A 14,197-nucleotide genomic window follows, 5' to 3' on the forward strand; every position below is an offset into this window, starting at 1 on the left:
CACAGTTGTAAAGGTCATAGGAAATTAATAAAGTTGTTTTTACACACAGAACTGAATAAATTTTGTTTTTAAGTTGTCTTTCTCGAGAAACTACCCTACAATAAAAATAACAGAATCCAAGATGAAATGGATAATTAAAATTAATTGTTGATTTTGAAATTATAACTCAACCTTTGAGAAAATTCCCTGAGTTTTCCCTGACTTTCGTCCATTTTTTCAGATTTTCCCTGACTTTCCCTGACTTTTCCTGACTTTTTCCAAAAACAGCCTTTTTCCAGGTTTTCCCTGACCGCTGGGAACCCTGAGTCTAAGACCATGTTCACACGTTACGGTTCCGTATCATTCCGAAACGAAACGGTTCCGAAACAAGTGTGAACGTCAAAATTCGAAACGTCAAAAAAGAAGACGTTACAAAGGAAAACAGATCAAAACGGTTTCGCTCCAGTTTTTCCATCGAAACGGAACTACCCCGTTTTCTTGCTCCGAAACGTTCCAGAACCAATATGAACAATCTCGATCGGTAACGGAAAGCATGCCGGAACGATACGAAACATAACGTCTGAGCATAGTCTAAATTCTGAACATCTGTGGACAAACGCACCTTAATTTGACCGGAATATCTTCTGGTAACAAATCATTTCTTTCATTGTTCAAAATGACCGACACCAATTCTTGAAAAGAAAAGAAAACGGTAAATCTGTAATTTTTAATTGAAGTGGTCAAAGCAAGGTTTATCGTCTGAGAAGGAAAATGGATATTACAAAGCAAAGTAGAACATATTTTCGAAATTTTCCGGTAACTTTTATCATGTGATAAAAAAGTCATATTCAAAAAGAAAATGTGTCAACTTGTTCCTACCTTTGAAATCATAGCTTTTACAGCGGATTAATTCTTTAGCGCTGATTTTGATATCACAAACAAGGCGACCACATGACGGCGATTTGTCTGAAGTACCAAACTTGCCAGAACTCTAAAAAAGAGGATAAATTCTAAACAGTGAAAAAAACTTATTTGAAGTTGATATAGGCTTTCAAGGTTTCTTAGTTTTGTGTTTTGATAGATTGGACGTATACGGTTAAGGAAAAATAGAGACAACCGAAATGAGCGCAAAAAAAAACATTATTCGGTGGCTAGTTTCCCAAGGTGCAAAATTCATATTGTACAGGGCAAGAAATTTTAGAAAGAATTGCTTGAATTATAATGAATAAATGAATAACTACTACCTTTGGAACTTGATTTCTCTTCAAGCGACCGATTTTGGACCAAAATGGAACCTAACAAAACAATGTAAATTGCGATCATAACTCGGCCTGATTCAGCTGATTTTTTTTTCTCGCAAGTTCACACCCTTAAAACTTGTTAAGTTAAGTCTCCATAGCTCAATAACTCTACACCTCTATAGCTCAAATATCTCCTTAACTGGAACAAGCTCTATGGTCCCTTCAGTTAACAATGCCTTGTAAACCTTACTCCATAACTCGAAATTTCAATAACTCGAACAAAATTCTCCGTGCGTGTCCGAGTTACACAGACTCCACTCTGTACCACTGTAAAAACTTATCAATAATTATTGTAGGTACTAAAAAACTGAAAGACAGGGGACTGGGTTCGAGCTAAAAGAAATCGAATGACGTCAAAATGTTTGAAGCCTTTCAATGATGTGCTCGCAATACAGACAATTGAAATCATTCCGGGGGGGGGGGGGGCACTCGACTTAAAAACGACCGTACCTGCGGCCCAAAATTAGGCCTTTTGAAGTCGGATTCGTATTTGAAAGGGCCGCACGTACGGTAGGTCTTTAACCTTGAGTCCCCCCTCCTCCGGACATCATTCGACCTCGGTAAACTTGAAGCTTATACCTTGTAATAAGTTGTAACGCTTTTATGAGTATGTATAGTTATAGCCTCATTTTCGTAATACTATAACAGCTTCCCAACGGAATTTCTAAGAACTGTATTCGTTTTCAATTTAGAAATGATTGGAAATCGATTTTGAGACGAGGAATAGATTTCTACCTGACGTAATCAATGAAAAGGCCTGCCGACAGGGTTAGTCGAGTAAGTAAAATAAGTAGCTCACCTTAGTGGCTGTGAATCTTCCCAATAGAACATCGAGATCAAATCCATGTATATCATGACCCTAAGGTAAAAAAGGAAGACATAAAAGAGAGAAAACCCATGAACAAAACAAGTACAACAACTAAAAAAAAACAGGAATACCAGCAAAAACTTTCAATAAGTCTAAAAAAATTCAGCAAAAAGTTTCAACACCCCTTTTCTCCAAGTTCAATAACATGACAATAGCATGACAATTCGCCTCATTTCAAGAGCGTGACCTGGTCGGTGTGTATATCATGACTCTAAGGTATGAAAGGAAAATCTACAAAAGAAAGAAGGAGAATAGCCACTCACCACATTTAAATGGCGTGGCCTGGTCGACGTGTATACCATGGCCTAAACCTGATTATGTTGTCTGTCTAATTTCAATCCTTAGTTAAGTTAAGTTCGCTATAGACCTTTTCATAAATTACGTCACGAACATCACTTGCCTCGCATTCAAACAATTTCCATGGCGATCATATCCCTTGAGACATTAAAATATTTTTTGTGAAAAGAAAGTAGTTGCAATAAAGACCGCTGGGAGTTAATCACCATGGCAATAATTTCAAAACGAGGCAATTGATGTTCGTGACGTAATTTATGAAAAGGTCTACCTGTTAACAATTTACCCTCAAAAAATAAATTCAGTCAAGAATTTGCTTACCACAAGAACATCGGGGTCGATTTGTTGTATTTTGGCCAAGAATAAACCCAACATGGCGCGTTCGTTCGGTGAGACTTGGATATTAGCATTCTAGAGAAAAGATACAATATATGTCGAGTTCCAAAAATAGTAAGACGATTAAGTTGAAAAATCGATGGATCGTTGTAAATTAGGAAACTGAATAAACAGTAAGTATTTTTTTTTAATTTTGTCGAATGTCGAATAGATTCCATGAGAAAGAAATCCGGGGGTTGATTTTGGACATGCGTATAACTCGCTTGGGTGTACCCAGTATCTACAGCTAATTTCAAAATCCATTGCCGTAAAGAGTTTGTTGTAATTGTCTTTTCCCATTTGAGATTTTTCGAACCGACCGCTGCGATGGGGTGTTGGTAAGAGAGGGGAGACGACGAGAGGAGTGTCGCTATTTATAAATCATACTTCATCGCAGAGGTCTCCGTACGGGAATTTTCTATCAAACAGACAATGCGCACATAGTCTACTACAAAGCGATAAACGTGAGACAAATAATTCGCTTGCTAAGGCGAAATGTTGAAAAAATCTAGGGTAAAGAAAGACGTGTAAATGACTCCCAAAGAAATAGTTTGTTTTACCTTCTTTTTGAGTGTGCTTTGGAAATCGTATGGCAACAGTTGATCAGAGGTTTTTGTGACGACTAAAATAAACAAAAACTTAATTTAAATAAGACTACTGGTGCAGTCTAGATGTGCCGAAAGTCATTAACATTTTTGGGTGAGACTGGGTGAGATTTAAATCCATTTTTGACCCCTAAACTACAATTTTGCAAAGTTTCATGGCCATGCTTTTGCGCCTTTGTGCACAATTTTTATACAAATAGACCGTACTATACTATTTAAACCGTACGACCGAACGGGAAAAAAATGTCTCTATAATCCGATGATGGAACTATCGGATTAAAAATCCAGTGAAAATAATTCATTCATAGGTTTAAAGCGAGTATGGATAAAACAAATATAGAATCATTTACCGCTCCCTAAAAATCGCAAAAATATGCTTAACAGTTCCTCTAAAGAATCCTGCGTTGTAACACGCATGCGTAATTTGTCGTTCTTTTAAGCCACATGCAGTTAATTCCCGTGATAAACAAAGAGGAATGCATACGTAGGGGTCGTACAGTCACTTTCGGTCGGATTTGTGGACGGCAAAATATGTCGTTCTTTATGAAATTTGTCGTTATTTTTGTCTATTTTTAGTAATGGAGGATTTGTTACATATACCCCCTCTAAACTATTTGTGATCATGTGATCTCTATTAATTTTTGTTTTTAAATTTTTTTTTAAGTCAAAGCTATAATTTATTCTTTAATATATATACTGTAGGATATACTGTTAAATTATTATTGTTATATTAATTGAAGAAATTGACGTCAATGAAAAGAAAGATGATATCAAATAAAAGTTAAAAAAATTGACGTCAAATAAAAAAAAACCATAGGAAAAACAATTTGAAAATTTTGTTCTTTATTCGAGAATCTAGATTTGAGTAAAGTGTTCGCAGAGAATTTTTACTCGAATCTTGTATCATTATATTGTTATCATGAGTGATATAATGGCTAATATGGATATTCATACATTGACAGATGATCAACAAACTATCTTGCAATTGCAAGATACCATTTATTTTCTGGAAGGAAAACTTTCAGAAAAAGATAAAGAAATTATTCGTCTAAACATCGACCTCCGTCGCACGATGGACGTAAGTTGAACATTCGTAATTTCTATTTAGTTGAGTTACAGGAGGCTTTGGGACCTATTTTCGCAACTATAGACGCTTTCAATTAGCGTCTCGTCAGCACTTTGGACTGACTACCCAATTCCCTCTCACATGGCAGGGGTTGACCCGGCGAAGGTTCATTCACTTGCCAAGTAAACCACTGCGAGTGGGATTCGAACCTCAGTCGCCTGTACAGCAACCAAGGTCAATGACCACTATACCACAACGCCTTATTCGACATTGGCTGAATACTTTGTTCATACTTAATACAGTGCAGTCTCCAAAACTCGAACACGCACGGAGAACACAAATTTTTTCGAGTTAAGGAAATTTTGAATTATGGAGGAAGGTTTATAAGGCATTGTTAACTGAAAGGACGAGAAAATTTGTTAGAGTTTTAAGGAGACATTCGAGTTGTAGGGGTTCGAGATAAGAGACTCTGCTGTACCTTCTTACACAAGACAAAACAGAAATCTGCCAAGATCATGTTAATGTTACCCATTCAAGAAAAATTGAGCCTAAGGCCTAAGCCTAAATAACTTTTTTAAATATGCTTTAATACCTAAGTTGTTTATTTAATCATTTAATCAGGGACCTATCAAACAAAAGAATAGATTTAATGCGGTGGAAAAGCTAAATTTCCTTTTTGAATTGAGTTGCTTAGAAAACTTCGTTCTGCACTCACTTAACTAAATCGGTAGACTCATCTTATTAAAGACGAATAACTGTCAACTAAAACAAGCAATTTCTGATCTATGTATTATAGGAGCGCCAACTTTGCCTCCAATTCGAAAATTCTGCTCTGAAGAGGAAGGCGGCTGAGCATAACAAAACCGTCCTCCCTTTGAGGAAAGAAAATAATGAATTGCGAGCAGAGAACGAGTCTCTCACCAGTACTATTATCGAACATATGGAGAGAGAAGTAAACAGAGGGAAAGGTAAAGACGCAGCGTCACAAACTATCGAGTTGCAACCTAAAACAACCTCCAGTGGTTGCCAAACACTTGACATGCAACCTAAAACAACCTCCAGTGGTTGTCAAACACTTGACATACCACGCAAAACAACTTCCAACGGTTGTCAAACACTTGACATGCCACGCAAAACAACCTCCAGCGGTTGCCAGACTATCGAGCTGCAACCCAAAACAACCTCCAGCGGTTGCCAGACTATCGAGCTGCAACCCAAAACAACCTCCAGCGGTTGCCAGACTATCGAGCTGCAACCCAAAACAACCTCCAGTGGTTGCCAGACTATCGAGCTGCAACCCAAAACAACCTCCAGCGGTTGCCAGACTATCGAGCTGCAACCCAAAACAACCTCCAGCGGTTGCCAGACTATCGAGCTGCAACCCAAAACAACCTCCAGCGGTTGCCAGACTATCGAGCTGCAACCCAAAACAACCTCCAGCGGTTGCCAGACTATCGAGCTGCAACCCAAAACAACCTCCAGCGGTTGCCAGACTATCGAGCTGCAACCCAAAACAACCTCCAGTGGTTGCCAGACTATCGAGCTGCAACCCAAAACAACCTCCAGCGGTTACCAGACTATCGAGCTGCAACCCAAAACAACCTCCAACAGTTGTCAAACACTTGAGTTGCAACCTAAAACAACCTCCAGCGGTTGCCAGACTATCGTGCTGCAACCCAAAACAACCTCCAGCGGTTGCCAAGCAAATGCACATTGGTACATCGAAGATAAGAACCCATTGAATGTTGGTGGCTTTGGTTTACCTAAGGTATTTATAATTTCCACCTCTCACCTTAGTAGTATAGAATCTACCTTTGGCTTGACTCTGCTTTTTGACTGTCCCTGTGAAGTAGACTAGGCCACTTGGCAAGGTCACCGTTGGGAAAAAGAATACCAAAATTTTTATCCTCACATCTATTGTTCACCATTTAAAAACATCCGGAATCGGTTGGAATGCTTTATGAGTCGTCAAAGCAAAACTAAATCTTAAAAAGCGCCTTATGATTCCAGGCAATTAATCGCTATATACAGTGGCCTCCAGGCTACACCAGATAAAGTATTTTTTGGGAAGATGCATAGAACATTATCAAATGTCTCTTTTAGAAGTAATTAAATTGAAAAAATCGTCAAGAGATGATATCCTGACCGAAATTCAGAATTGAACTATAGAATATTTGATCCGAAGTAACTTTTCTTTTTTTATAGAACTACCAACGCCAAAGAAAGGTTATTAAACCATTTGTCAATCAAGGTGGTTTTGGAAGCCCAAAAGTAAGTAACAAAAAAACCTCACCATAGAAAACATAACATCTGTATATCAAAAATACTTTGTGAATCCAGGAAGTTCCAAGATGAAAAATATAGTAACACAACATAAATTTTGAACCTAATATTCACAAAATACATTTTTATTTCTTTTTCTATTTGGTTTTTCTATTTTATTTTGAGGCCCACTTTCGCAAATATAGACTATAGCGCCCCGTCGGCACCTTGAACTGACTACCCAATTCCCCTCGCATGACATGCATTGACCCGGGCGAAGATTCATTCACTTGCCAAGTGAACTGCTGCGAGTGGGAATCGAACCTCAGTCGCCTGTGAAGCAACCAAGGTCAATGACACTATAAAACAGCGCCGTTCTAATATCCAATATCCGAATCAAATTCTGATTGGGTGTCCAACACAAGTACGAATTATAGAGAGCTAAACAAATTTGCTTTATTTTCCTTCTTTTAGGATTTCACTAAGCGTGCTTTTGGGGGCCTAAAGAAGAGCAAAAAAGCTGCTTTCAAACCATCACAAGCAGCAAAAACCAACAAAGATGGCTTTGGACTTTTTTTTTTTTTTTTTTTTTTTTTTAACATTATTATTTCCTTGATCTCCAAAAATATTGGTTCTTCTTACAAGAAAAGTGTTATATAATGTATATGCTGTGTGTATAAAATATATAAATAACTAACAACTCGAACAGATACGGGAAGAAGGACTCATCGGAAGGAATAAGGAAAACTAAGTGAAGTTCGGAATCAGAATACTGAGATATGACGTTTGGAATTTTGTTCGATTAGTAATAGTTAAACTGGATAACGGCTTGTTCGCAAGATAGTCGTCCTAGATAAATTATGGCAGACAGTAAGAAATAAATAAACTATTCTTAGATAAATAATATCTCGTAAATATATTATAATTTTATATAGGCCGAGGACTAGGCATAGAAACAAGATTGTGAGAAGTGTGAAAAAAAATAAAAAAAATATTGTAGTTAATTCGATGAGGCGTTTGGGTTGAGGAATGTGATACGTCGCTAATAGAATTAATTGCTAAATATTAAAAACAAAAACAAAAACAAAAACAACGAAAATGCAAGAGGAGTATGCTGTCCCAGCCTTATTGTTAAAAATATATATAGATATATTAAGCATAAATGTAAATAAATTTTAAACTAATTTAAAGCTCAATGTGTCAAAACCTAAGGTAAGCTTCAATGAAAAGGAAAGGATGGAGTTAGGTTAGGATCCTGAAGTAGTAAAACATTAGAATTCGCAATATTGTCAAGAATATAGTTATTGAGATACTTAGGTAACTTCAAATAGGTGATTATTGAAAAATTTCAAGGATTCAATGATTTAGCTAATGCCCTATCAAAATAAAATTTCCAAGCTAGGTTTGCAAAGCTATCTTTTGATTCGATATGCTTTATGTTAATAGGTAAATCATTAAAACATGTAGCACCCTCGTGCTCAAAGGTACCAGCCACACGATTTCTGTTTTCAACATCATGCAGAATAATGTTTTCAGAACGCAGCTCTCTGTCAGGGTTGGTTACTTTGGATAGGCGTAGGTAAGATGGCCAATCGGGGTTATGGAGTGCGCTGTGTACGGTTTTTGCCATGGTGAAGTCGATCATTTCGGTGACGGGTAGCCATTTCAGCTCGATAACATCTTTGATGGAGGCGTGGCGCTTCAGCACAAAACCAGCCGCGGCGTTCTGAACTTTCTGCAAACGTTTTAGTTGGTATTTTGCAGCATCTGAAAGTAGCACAGATCCATACATTAATTTGCTGAGGACCAAAGACTCCACTAGCATTTTACGTTGGTGCCAGGTTGTGATGTTTTGAAACTGTTTCAAGTTACGTAGTTTAGCAAAACAGCACTTTAGCGTCTGATTAACATGCTCGGTCCAATCAAGATGCTCGTTGAATTTGACGCCGAGAATCTTGAAGTTCTGGACTTTTTCGATGTCTTGGCCGGCACTTTTTATCTCGGTGACCAAGTCAGCAAGCGAGTGGCGTTGTGCTAGCTGTCTGGTTGAAAATACAGTCATTTTTGTTTTCTTAGCATTCAAACAGAGATTATTTCGGTCCGACCACTGGTTAATGTTATCGATCTCTATCTGTACGGATTCGATGGTGTTCTGTATCTCTTTGATTTTTGCGTGACGTAGTTGTGTTGTATCCTCAGCGTAGAGAAGATAGGTACTCTGACCATTAGTGTTTATTGTGGTAATGTATAAGTTAAACAGAATAGGGCCGAGTATACTGCCCTGTGGAACACCAAACTGAACGTTTAACTTGTTAGACGATTTGTCGTCGATCTGAGCGTACTGTTTACGGTTGGACAGATAATCACCGATAAGAAACAAGACTTGTCGGGAGAAGCCAAGATTGTTGAGATGCTCCAGTAGAATACGATAATCAACTGTATCAAAAGCTTTCGAGAAATCGGCAAAAATCGATAAGGTCACTTCACTTCTACTCATAGCAGTTTTAATATCATCTTTCAGTTTAAGTAGAACAGTTGTGGTTGAATGTGATTTTCGGAAACCGGATTGACTGTCGAGGTAAATAGATTTCGTTTCAATGTGGTCTGTAAGTTGTTGAAGAATAACTCTTTCGAATACCTTGGATAGGATTGGTAGGATGCTGATGGGTCTGTAGTCGATTAGTGATTGGGGATCGTTGATTTTGGGTACAGGACAGATTCGGCTAATTTTCCAGTCGTCTGGAAAAGTTGACGTTGTTATACAGCTGTTGATGATGTGAGTCAGGGGTGATGCGAGGTATTCTGACACTGGTTTGACGAACTTTGATGGGATATTGTCTGGGCCGGTTGAGCAGTCCGATCTCAGTTTTTGGATGGCTTTAAGTACTTCGTCATGAGTCGCATGGCGAAGATGGAAGTTATCTGGATGATCAGGTAACTCGCGAATAAAGGATTTTGAGAGCTCTCCAGCATTCTTCCCCGTCGTGCGAACAGCAGTTGAATTGAAGAATTTGTTGATTTCGTCTGGATCAATACTCATACGTTTCAAGCGAGGGTGAAGAATTTTGTTGATGACATTCCATGATTCTGAGGAAGTTTTATTTGCGAGAAGGTTTTTTAGAAACTTTTTCTTTGCGTCTCGGATATTTGATTTGAGATCGTTTCTTGTTTTTCGGAGTTGCTCCAGCTGTACGTCGTTTCGATCGTTTTTCAGACTCACTCGAAGTTCTTCTTTCTGACGCTGCAGGTTTCGTACATCTAGATCTTTCATCCACGGAGATGACGGGCGTGTCAATTTAACTTTTCGTATAGGTGCATGGCGGTCAATACACTCAGTGATTAGTTTATTGAGTGCACTGACCTTATCTGAGGTGTTGTCAAAAGCGTACACGATGTTCAATGGAAGCTCACGAAAATCGTTAACATAGCTTTCAAGTACAAGGCTTCGCTCGTCGCTAATGTATTTGTGTCGAGGTTCGTATCGAGGTTTATTGATTTTTAATATACAAAATGGAGAGTCATGATCGGATATTTCGTCACAGAAGACAACGTCACTGGCGATCAATTTCGTATCAGTGTTGGTAATGACGTGGTCAATGAGAGTTCTCGACTTTCTCGTGGGTTCGGATACTAGTTGTTTGAGATTGAGCGTGCCCAAGATATTGTTGTAGGCTTCGTGCTCAGGTGAGGGTACAAGCAGATCGATGTTCAAGTCTCCTGTGATGATTATTGGACCGTGGTGAACGAGTGTCGCTTGGGAAATCAGTGACTCGAATTTAACTAACCAATCTAGCTTATCACGAGACTTGCTGCTGGGCTGATAAACAATACCGATTAGGACATTGGAAAGTCGATTCTTACCGGTAAGTTCAATCCACTGATGCTCAATGGTTGTGTCGAAAGATTCGATATCCTTTCGGGCTTTGTGTAGGATGTTTGATTTGATGTAATAGCCGACACCACCTCCACGTTTAGCGTCACGATTTCGAAAGTCTTTTTCGTAGCCTGCGATTTCATAGTGAGACAGCAAGTTTTTATTGTCTTTTAACCAGGTTTCGGACATGGTGATTATATCGAACTGGTGTGTGGAGAGATATGATTCGAATTCGGCGAAGGTAGATTTCATTGATTGGGTGTTCAGATGCGCTATGGAGAGGTGCTTTCGATGTTGGTCGAGCAGAGCCACAGAGGGAGGCGTAGTGCCGTTGGTTAGATCGGGCACTGTAGAATCCAAATCAGACAAGTTTCGAATATTGAAGAAGGGCTGGATGGTTAACGTACACGTGTGACAGGTCCATAGATACGGAACACGGGCATTATCTATTCGAACATTCTTACCGGCGCATTTATGGTGAAGCTGTTCTTTGCACGATACACACTCAAGCCGTTTCGAGTTTATTCTTACTGTTTTGTTGCATGAGGCGCATAAGATGGGTCCAGGATTGATTTCGACATCTCCACACAGTAACAGTCTGTTATAACAGCAATGGTTTGCATAATACGTGATTGGAGCTGAGTAGAAAGTTCTTTTGGATGTGTACAGTGCGTACTCTCGTTGTTTTTGTTGAATAGCACATGAGTCAGTCAATGTAAACAACAGAATCAGGAGCAAAAAGTTCATTTTTTCCATTTCCTGTTGACGTTTAGTATGGAAAATACACCAAAAGATTCAGAATCTGTTCAAGAATCTTTTTGATGCAAAAATGCGATGATTTTCTTCTTTTTCTCGACTTTAAACAGCAAAAAACTAATAAAAAACTTCACACTTTCTTTTGACGTTAGAAAAAACGTCCGTTACGCGCGAAGCCGTTGCATTGCTTCCTACCGTAAGTATCTATGTTATTAAGTCCATGTTAAGTGCCCATTAAGTGCCACTAGCAAGATACGAGACCGCCCCCGATTTTTTCGGTCCTGTACCAGTAGGTCGCCGCGATCCAGGCCGCCCTGTTTTTGCAATTTGCATTCTATTTTTTGTTGCGTTTGATGGTCTTATAAAAAAATGTGTATAATAAATATTAATCTTGATTTGTATTTTTAGGACATGCGAAAGCACATGTAAACAGGAAGTTCAAACCAAGGGGTAGATGGAGCTCCGCAACCCGGGAGGGCAGTCCGTCTAGGAGAGGCTGAACTCCAAAATCAAAACGCAAGGGCAGATGAGGCTCTACAGTCATGGTGAAGACAATTCATCTAAGAGAAGGAGAACTCTGAATTCAAAACCAGTTAAACGCGAAAACATCAGCGGAGAAGATTCGAAATATTAAGATTACTATCAGGCCGAGATACAACCAAAACACAACATCGTCCTCAAGCTTGATATAGTGGACCTATATTTTAAGAGCTTTAAGTAGGAAAATGATTAGCATGAACCAAATCTTCTCCAGAGACAACGAAAAATTAGTTTAAACATCAATGAAAAGACAGAAAGAAAATGCAACATCCCCTAAGGAAAGTATCTCCGAAAGAATCACCACAGAAAAACAAAGAGGAGACAAGATAGAAGAAAGAGTGACAACATCTGGACAGTACAATAAAATACTCCATCACTTCAAGGCTCCCTTATTGACTACATAAAAAGCCTACAAAAACGTTAAACTTATTACGTCGGTACTATAACATAAACTGCCGAACATATTGTGAAAAAAGATATGAAATCTGGATTGTAGGAATAAAATATTGTGAATGAATAATAACATCTTGAAAAGGAAAAGTCACAAGTTTGTTTCTGTTTTAGTGCTACGAATTGAGCTTGTTTGAGAATTCCCAAGAAAATTTATTACGATGTTCTTAGCATTTTTCCATTATTTTAGTGAAAAAACAACTGATTATAGCCTTGGTGTAGACTGAACTTCTTCTACCTTAGACTAGCTTAGACAGCCAACGGCAAAGGTAGTGATTTACTGTCGTTCTTAGCCAAGGATCTAGTCAAATCAAAAGCTAACCACCACCGTCGCAGAAAAACACCGATACACGAACTCGCAAAGGTACACCAAGTTGAGCTTAATCAAGACGTTTGAAAGACGTGAGACAAAATGAAACTATAATACAATACAATAAAAACAACGTCTTAAAAACTTACAGCAGAAGCTCTGTTTGAATTGCTGTTTTGGTGCACCCTTTTGCATAAGATTTTTTTTCCTCCATTAAGATTCCGCTGCCACTTTTCTAGTGGAAAAAGACCAAAACTCCGGGTAGTTGAAAAATGAGCTTGTGAATGTTAGGCTGTTTCGTAAGTAAACACAAGATTATCTTTAAAAGAAAACCCTTTCCAATCTCATGCTGACTAACCCGGGAAAAATAGCGGATACATCTCGGAAAATTCAGGAGAATCTTTTAAGGGCGGAAATAGGAATCTAATGCAAAAGGACTGGATCTAGCTAAATCAAAAGCTAACCACCACCGTCGCAGAAAAACACCGATACACGAACTCGCAAAGGTACACCGACACATAAAGTTGAGCTTAATCAAGACATTTGAAAGACGTGAGACCTTACAGCAGAGTAATGGATAGAGGACCAATATGTAATCAATAGAGGATCGATTGAAAAAAAGATCGATAAGGGATCATGGAAAGATCGATACTCGAGATTTTTTAGAACTCAATCTTCTATCGATCCCTTATCGGAATCGATAAGTAATCGATCTTTTATCGATCCTTCATCGATCCGTTCTGATTATCGATCCTATCCAGCCCGACCGCCTGGACTACAATACAAATAACGTCTTAAAAACTCACAGTAGAAGCTCTGTTTGAATTGCTGTTTTGGTGCACCCTTCTCCAGATGGATTTCATTGTGTACAAGACCAGAGATGGAAATGATTTCGTGCGAATGCGATTTGCCTTGTGTTGTTGCAACCAGTGATAGACTAAGCACGGTCTAAAAAATAATAATCATTAATAGTGTACTACACTCAAAATTTGCTCAATTTTCTCGAAATATCAAGCATTTTTTCGAATTATCGAGCTTCAAAGCTTCAAATCGTTACGACATCGAAAACTTCTTTTGAATTAGACTGAGATTCAGATTCATTTTAACAGCGGTTTATCTATTTCGTATATGAATCACCAAACGTTATTTAAGATTAATTACCAGTGGAGGTGCAGGGACCGTTTCTTCAACCAATGTTACGAAACTTGGTTTTTCAACAACTGCCTGTTAAAAATGATAAAAAGAGTTTTAAAATAATTTGACGCACCCTAAAAATTTGACGCGCCCTAGAATATCGACGCGCCCTAAAAAATCGACGCGCCCTGATAATTTGACGCGCCCTGATAATTTGACACTACCTAAGTAACTGACAGTAATGAGATTACCCTGAGTATCAGAGGTTTTCAAAGAAAATAGTAACTCTCTGAAGACAAATAATAGAAATTTTATCGCGCATGTGTCAATCTAATCACTGTAGAAAAGATCAAAAATGAAGAGCAAATATTACCATATTAATG

At 38.3% G+C, this 14,197-nt stretch overlaps 2 protein-coding genes across 2 annotated transcripts in view; one reads left to right on the forward strand and one right to left on the reverse strand.

The window, feature by feature from the left end:
• Nucleotides 1–14,197, reverse strand: part of LOC136811824 (DNA polymerase alpha catalytic subunit-like) — a 56,057-nt gene that overhangs the window by 16,571 nt on the left and 25,289 nt on the right. Inside the window, exons 5-12 of the mRNA XM_067068448.1 lie at nucleotides 13,842–13,904; nucleotides 13,487–13,628; nucleotides 3,378–3,439; nucleotides 2,764–2,853; nucleotides 2,080–2,139; nucleotides 1,224–1,274; nucleotides 859–970; nucleotides 602–671 (exon numbers count right to left, since the gene is read on the reverse strand). Of these exons, the coding sequence (XP_066924549.1) occupies nucleotides 602–671; nucleotides 859–970; nucleotides 1,224–1,274; nucleotides 2,080–2,139; nucleotides 2,764–2,853; nucleotides 3,378–3,439; nucleotides 13,487–13,628; nucleotides 13,842–13,904 (650 nt within the window). The remainder of the gene's footprint in view (nucleotides 1–601; nucleotides 672–858; nucleotides 971–1,223; nucleotides 1,275–2,079; nucleotides 2,140–2,763; nucleotides 2,854–3,377; nucleotides 3,440–13,486; nucleotides 13,629–13,841; nucleotides 13,905–14,197) is intronic.
• Nucleotides 4,286–7,410, forward strand: LOC136811822 (Kruppel-like factor 18). Its single transcript, XM_067068446.1, has 4 exons — nucleotides 4,286–4,500; nucleotides 5,285–6,256; nucleotides 6,694–6,759; nucleotides 7,225–7,410. The coding sequence occupies exons 1-4, from the start codon at nucleotides 4,342–4,344 to the stop codon at nucleotides 7,408–7,410; spliced, it is 1,383 nt and encodes a 460-aa protein (XP_066924547.1). The 5' UTR covers nucleotides 4,286–4,341.

The sequence above is a fragment of the Clytia hemisphaerica genome, unplaced genomic scaffold, assembly GCF_902728285.1.
Source record: "Clytia hemisphaerica strain Z4C2 unplaced genomic scaffold, Clytia hemisphaerica genome assembly, whole genome shotgun sequence".
Classification (NCBI taxonomy): Eukaryota; Metazoa; Cnidaria; class Hydrozoa; order Leptothecata; family Clytiidae; genus Clytia; species Clytia hemisphaerica.

What these genes read in the sequence shown, in the direction of transcription:
- LOC136811822 (XM_067068446.1), top strand. Translation starts at nt 4,342, where the DNA reads ATGAGTGATATAATGGCTAATATGGATATTCATACATTGACAGATGAT. An exon ending in ACCTCCGTCGCACGATGGAC is followed by an intron (nt 4,501 to 5,284) that starts GTAAGTTGAACA and finishes TATGTATTATAG; the next exon opens with GAGCGCCAACTTTGCCTCCA. An exon ending in GTGGTTTTGGAAGCCCAAAA is followed by an intron (nt 6,760 to 7,224) that starts GTAAGTAACAAA and finishes TCCTTCTTTTAG; the next exon opens with GATTTCACTAAGCGTGCTTT.